At 52.8% G+C, this 6,000-nt stretch overlaps 1 protein-coding gene across 4 annotated transcripts in view; it reads left to right on the forward strand.

Moving 5' to 3' along the window:
• The window catches only part of LMO1 (LIM domain only 1), a 45,116-nt gene extending 39,557 nt beyond the window's left edge, over positions 1–5,559 (forward strand). For 3 of the 4 annotated variants that reach the window (XM_023189917.2, XM_023189916.1, XM_023189915.1), the window contains exons 3-4: positions 2,725–2,850; positions 5,138–5,559. In XM_023189917.2, the coding sequence (XP_023045685.1) occupies positions 2,725–2,850; positions 5,138–5,243 (232 nt within the window). In that variant the 3' untranslated portion in view covers positions 5,244–5,559. Of the gene's footprint in view, positions 1–2,724; positions 2,972–5,137 lie in introns of all 4 variants that reach the window. The other variant, XR_002725845.2, reaches the window with a different exon arrangement.
• The last annotated feature ends 441 nt before the right edge of the window (positions 5,560–6,000 follow it).

Genomic DNA, 6,000 nt, shown 5'->3' on the forward strand with positions numbered 1-6,000 from the left:
TCCTAGGAGCAGGGCCACTGATGCTGGGGCTTCAAGACCTGGGTTGGAACTAGCTCTAAGCCTTTGGCTCCTAATCTTCTCCTAGCCTCAGTTTATTTCCCTGTGAAGGGTAGAAGAACAATGCTTCCTTGCCTTGCATTCCTCTGAGCTCTAACTCACCCTCCCTACAACCTGGATCCCATTCCCTGGGGCCGCCTCCCCCAATTAACCCTCCCTGAGGCCATTTACGGCATCAGCAAGGCTGGAAGGAGGCCACAAAGCAGGGCCTTGGCTGAGGCCCAGCGCCTGCATTTGGCTCTGTCACAGGCTGCTGGATGGTGGCCGGGCTTGTGGGGAAGGAGGGCTCATCGCATTAATTAACAGGTCAGGGCAAGGGCTTCATGGGGCTCCCTCTGCCCAGGTCTGGGCATGTTGCAAGGGGGAGGTTATCAGTGGAAGCTCCCCCACTTCCCCAAAGATTCTTTGACTGACCTGCCTGCACCTTCTCTTTTAACACCTGCATTTAAAAGTGATGTAGTAAAACAGAATCTGTGACTTAATGCTCCTTGCCAGGGCTGGAGGGGAGAGGCTGAGGCCAGGAGCAGGGGTTAAGGAAGAATGTTCAGACTAGGCGCGGTGGCTCATGCCTATAATTCCAGCATTTTGGGAGGCCGAGGCAGGCAGATCGCTCCAGTTCAGGAGTTCGAGACCAACCCTGGACAACATGGTGAAACCCTGTTTCTACAAAAAAAAAAAAAAAAAAAAAAAAAAAAGAGCCAGGTGTAGTGGCTGCACGCCTGTAGTCCCAGCTACTCAGGAGGCTGAAGTGGAAGGATTGCTTGAGCCTAGGAGTTTGAGGCTGCAGTGAGCTGTGATCACGCCGCTGCACTCCAGCTTAGGTGACAGCAAGACCCTGTCTCAAAAAAGAAAAGAATGTTCCTGGGGATTCACCCCTTGAGGACCTAGAAGGGGCCTCACGTGTCTGGAGGTTTAGGGCATCACCCGGGGGCTGACCCTACCAGATTAGGACAACATGGCAGACCGTCTGATGGGCCCACATGACTTGGAGAGAGAGGCCACAGTGCAGAACGGGCTTATCAGGAAAAAGCGCCCACAAGCATACAGGGCCCTGCCAGCTACTAGGGATGGAAGGTAATTTTTTTTTTCCTCTGGCAGAGGCAAGGAATGACTGTAGGACCAGCTAGACCAGTGGGCTGGGATAGGAGCGTGGCTTCCTTGAGCTGCTCAGGCCGGGAGAATGGCTGTCCAGAGCCTGCGCCCTCTGCAGCAACTGTTCCTGGGCTGATGGCGAGAAAAGCCCCTCTTGGCAGGCAGATGCTGTGGCCCAGCCTTTGTCTGCCTTAATCTGAGCCACCAGGCAGCTCAAGCTGATGAATAATGGAGCCAAGCTCATCTGCAGGCGCCTCAGCTTGAGCTGGACAAATTGGGGATTAGAGGGGCCCCCCTCTTCTCAGCCTCCTTGCCTCACTTGGGGCTTGCTCTGTCTGTGTGTAGGAAAGAAGCAAGGAGGAGCCGGGATGGCTCGGACCTTTGGGACATCCAGCCAAGGGCTGGCCTGCATGGGGAGGGAGTACACTCCCTGTCCCTAGAGCTTTACAGCCAGCAGATGAGAGGAGGGATGCCTGCCTCAAAGAGGCATTTGTGCCAGATGTCCTTGGTGCTTCCTTTGGGCATCAGTTCTGTTTTATAGCATCTTTGAATAGCATCATCCATCCCTATTTTACAGAAGGATAAACTGAGATTCAGAGAAAGGAAAAAAAAAAAAAAGGGACTTAGGCAAGTGAAACAATGAGTTTGTCATGGAAAAAGGATTTAATAAAACACTTTAATTTTGGCAAGGCACAGTGGCTCACGCCTGTAGTCCCAGCACTTTGGGAGGCTGAGGCAGGAGGATCACTTGAGGCCAGGAGTTCGAGAACAGCCTGGCCAACATAGTTAGACCCCATCTGTATTTTTAAAAAATAGAATAATAAACACTGTAACGTCAAAGGTGGGAAAAGCACGTCACACAGTAGTTTAGAGCATGCCTTCTGGACCAACGCCCTGTGACTGTCCAAGTTGTTTCTCTGTGACTCATTTTTTAAATCTTTAAAATGGGGAATAACAATAGTACCACCTCCTAGGTTTGCTGTGAGGATTAAGAGTTAATCTTTGTAAAGTTCTTAGAATAGTGGCTGACACACAGTGAACACTACCCTAGGGGGCTGCTTAGTGAGTCGTGACTGAGAATTTACAACAAGTTTCACAACTACCCCGTGAAGGGTATGTTTCGGACTTTGTTTTATAGATGACTTAAATGAGGCTCAGAGAGACTCACTGACTTGCCTGAGGGCACACAACCCAAGATTCACATTCTGCCCCTGAAATTCAGGCTTGTGTAGTTCTGGATCCCTTGCTCAGGGCCCAGCCTAGGATTCTCTTGGTGGCTCCGGGGCTTGAGGACCCTTGTGGGAGCCTGGGAGGGGGCCTTGGGATAGGCAGTGACAGCCGACTCCTGACCCCCTACACACCCTCCCTGGAAGGGGATGTGCTGATTTCTTGGCAGCCTGATGTCTGGGCGGAATCCAGATGCTGCGCTCAGTGCTCTCATCCTATTGCATGAGCCCACCTGCCAAGCCCACAAGTTGGAGGATGGGAAGGACCCTGGATGGAGGCAACTCCTTTCCCCCTGCTGACCCAGCTCCCCAGAATGCTGCTGAGTCCTCTGCACCCTTCCCTCGGCAGGCTTTTTGGTACTACAGGGAACTGTGCTGCTTGCAGCAAGCTGATCCCAGCCTTCGAGATGGTGATGCGAGCCCGGGATAACGTGTATCACCTCGACTGCTTCGCCTGCCAGCTCTGCAACCAGAGGTCAGTGCTGGACTGGCAGACCCAACACACTCCCCAGATGCCAGTCTGAGGCCTGCTGGGATGGGCCAGGAGCACGGTGGAGGCGTGCAAGCAAATGCGGGTTGCATGTGTGTATGTGGTGGTGCGTGCAGGTTATGAGCGTGCATGTGCTTTATGAGTTTTGTGTGTGTGTAAGCTTGGTAGCCAAATGTGTGCACTTTAATACTGGGTGTGCACATCTGTGTGGCACATTTCTGTGTGAATATAATGAAGGCGTGCATGAGTTTACTGTGTATGCATAGCGAGTGTGCATGTGCATGCATGTGTATTTGTAAATGTCATGTGCAAGTGGGCACATGTGCATGATGGAATTAATATGCATTTGTACATGTGTTTTTAAATGGGGGTGTATGTGTATGTGCAATGTGTGTGCACGATGAGGTGAGTATGCATGTGCACACATGTTTTATTTTATTTTTTGAGATACACTTTATTTTATTTTTGAGTCTCACTCTGTTGCCCATGCTGGGGTGCAGTGGCATGATCTCACAATCTTGGCTTACGGCATCCTCTGCCTCCCGGGTTCAAGTGATTCTCCTGCCTCAGCCTCCCAAGTAGCTGGGACTACAGGCGTGTGCCACAACACCCGGCTAATTTTTTTTTTCTTTTTCTTTTTCTTTTTTTTTTTTGTATTTTTAGTAGAAATGAGGTTTCACCATGTTGGCCAGGCTGGTCTTGAACTCCTGATCTCAGGTTACCCGCCCACCTCTGCCTCCCAGATTGCTGGGATTACAGGTGTGAGCCACTGCGCCCAGTCTGTATATGTGTTTGAAATGTGCACGTGCATGGGATGACATATCCTCCCACCCCCGTACCCAGTGTGTAGTATGTGTATGTGTGTGCATGTACGTTCCAGTGAGAAGGGGTTCCCAAATCTGGAGGGCAAAGTCCCCTTAGGGAGTGGCCACTCTCTCCTCACCCAACCCTTGTGATTCTGGTTCCAGCCCAGCCTCTTTTCTGGTCTCTTGTCCCCAACTCTGTGCCCTAGCCCTGTGGGAGTCCCTGGGGACTTAAGGAACCAGAGCCCTTCAGTCCTGGCTGGGGCCTAGCACCAGAAGGCAGGCGCTTTTCTCAGGAGCCCCCAGGTCAGGTAGGAACGCATACAAGTGCTCCCGAAGTGAGGTTCAGAGGGACCTACAGGGCAGGCTGGTCTGGCTGGGGGCTCTGGCCAGACCTGGTGCTAGGAGGGCTCAGTGAACTTACAGCGCCACCTGGTGGTGCGACTGGAATCTGCTGGAACTAGGCCAGCGATCCTTGGGGTCTCACTAAAGGCTTCACCCACCCTGGGGACATCTTTAGGGAAAGGACTGGAATCTTCCATTACTTGGGGAGGACTAGGAGACCAACGAAGGGTCTTCCTTGGGTAGGAAAGGAGATACTGGAACAGGGTCATCCCCTAAAACGATGCTTTAGGTAACCTACCGATTTTGTTTAGAGGAAGAATGCCCTGTACTGAGCCATCCTCTTAAACTGGGGAGAGGGATAGAGGGATGGAAAAAACAACCATTTTATCCCTCCCTCCTTACCCATCTCTGCCTTTTTTTTTTCTTTTTTTTTTTTTGAGACTGAATCTTACTCTGTTGCCCAGGTTGGAGTGCGGTGGTGTGATCTCGGCTCACTGCAACCTCTGCCTCCCAGGTTCAAGCAATTCTTTGCCTCAGCCTCCCCAAGTAGCTGGGATTAGAGATGCCCACCACCATGACCAGCTACAGTTCTTTTGGTATTTTTAGTAGAGATGGGGTTTCACCACCTTGGTCAGGCTGGTCTTGAACTCCTGACCTTGTGATCCACCCACCTCAGCCTCCCAAAATGTTGGGATTACAGGCATGAGCCACTGTGCCCGGCCCCATTTCTGCCTTTCTCCATCTGTCTCCCTCTTTGGTCTTTTTCTGTTTGTCCTTTCCCTTTCTCCCTCTCTGGGACTGGGGTAGGCTGTTCCTGCACCTCTCCCCCAACCCCCGTAACCCTACACTCACCTCCACAGGAGACCTGACTGTGGAGGCCTGTGGCCCAACTGTCTGTCTGTCCTACCACCCCAGGCTACAGGGCCTGGCCAAGGTTGGGGCTGGCCTGGGGGAATTGCCCAGGTGTGCTGTGGGGACTTTAGGCAGTCCCCTCTGGAAGGTTCAAGGAACCCCCACCACCTCCAACATAGCCCACCTCCTAGGCCAGGCCGGGTTCTGTCTGCAGCCCCCTCTTACTCATTGGGACCTTCCCATGGCTTCTCTCTCTTGCTTGGATTTTCTAGATTTTGTGTGGGAGACAAATTCTTCCTGAAGAACAACATGATCTTGTGTCAGATGGACTATGAGGAGGGGCAGCTCAATGGCACCTTTGAATCCCAAGTTCAGTAACACCCAGCGCCTGGCCTCCAGGCCCGTCTGTCCATCTGCCCGCCTGCCCACCCGCCTGGCCGGCCAGCCAGCCAGCCACTCTGCCAGTGCAGGCTGGCCAGCCACTCTCCTGCCACATTAGAACTTCTCCGTCCTCGATGGGAGGGACGGCCCTTCCTCCTCCACCACCGCCCGTCTGTGTATGACCCCTCCTGGGGCCAGGCCGGGCCTGTACAGTCTGTCTTCTGTATATAAATGGGAACATTTATTTTATGAGAAATGTAATGCGATTTTATTACTGGCGTGGATTAAACTTATGAATGTTTCCGGGAGGTTACTCTGCGTTGTTCACATGACTGACACAGACCTGGGGCGCCTCCCCTCTGCCTCTCAAGGGCAGAGCACAGAGCAGGGTGGGGGTCTCCGGCATGTGCTGTTGCTGGGCAGGGGAGCAACAGGCTGGCTTTAGGGGAAGAAGCTGGGAGGAACGAGACAACTCAGAGACCCCAGCCCCAGCCAGAGGTGAGACCTGGGGCATCTTCCCTCTGGGAGAGCACACACTCTGGCCCTGAGTAGGTCCCCAAGAAAAGGGGCAAGATGAAGCCTTCCCTGCCCTGTGTTCCATCCCCTCTGTTGAGACCCCCAACTGAGGGCACAGATGGAGACCCAGCTCTGACCTTTTCCCCAGTAGGACCACAAATCTTGTGTCCTCTGCCATGGGAGCACTATGCTGAAACCTCTCTTGCCTTTTAGGGTGACGGACAGTACTTGTTGTTGT

Source organism: Piliocolobus tephrosceles, chromosome 13 (assembly GCF_002776525.5).
Source record: "Piliocolobus tephrosceles isolate RC106 chromosome 13, ASM277652v3, whole genome shotgun sequence".
NCBI lineage: Eukaryota > Metazoa > Chordata > Mammalia > Primates > Cercopithecidae > Piliocolobus > Piliocolobus tephrosceles.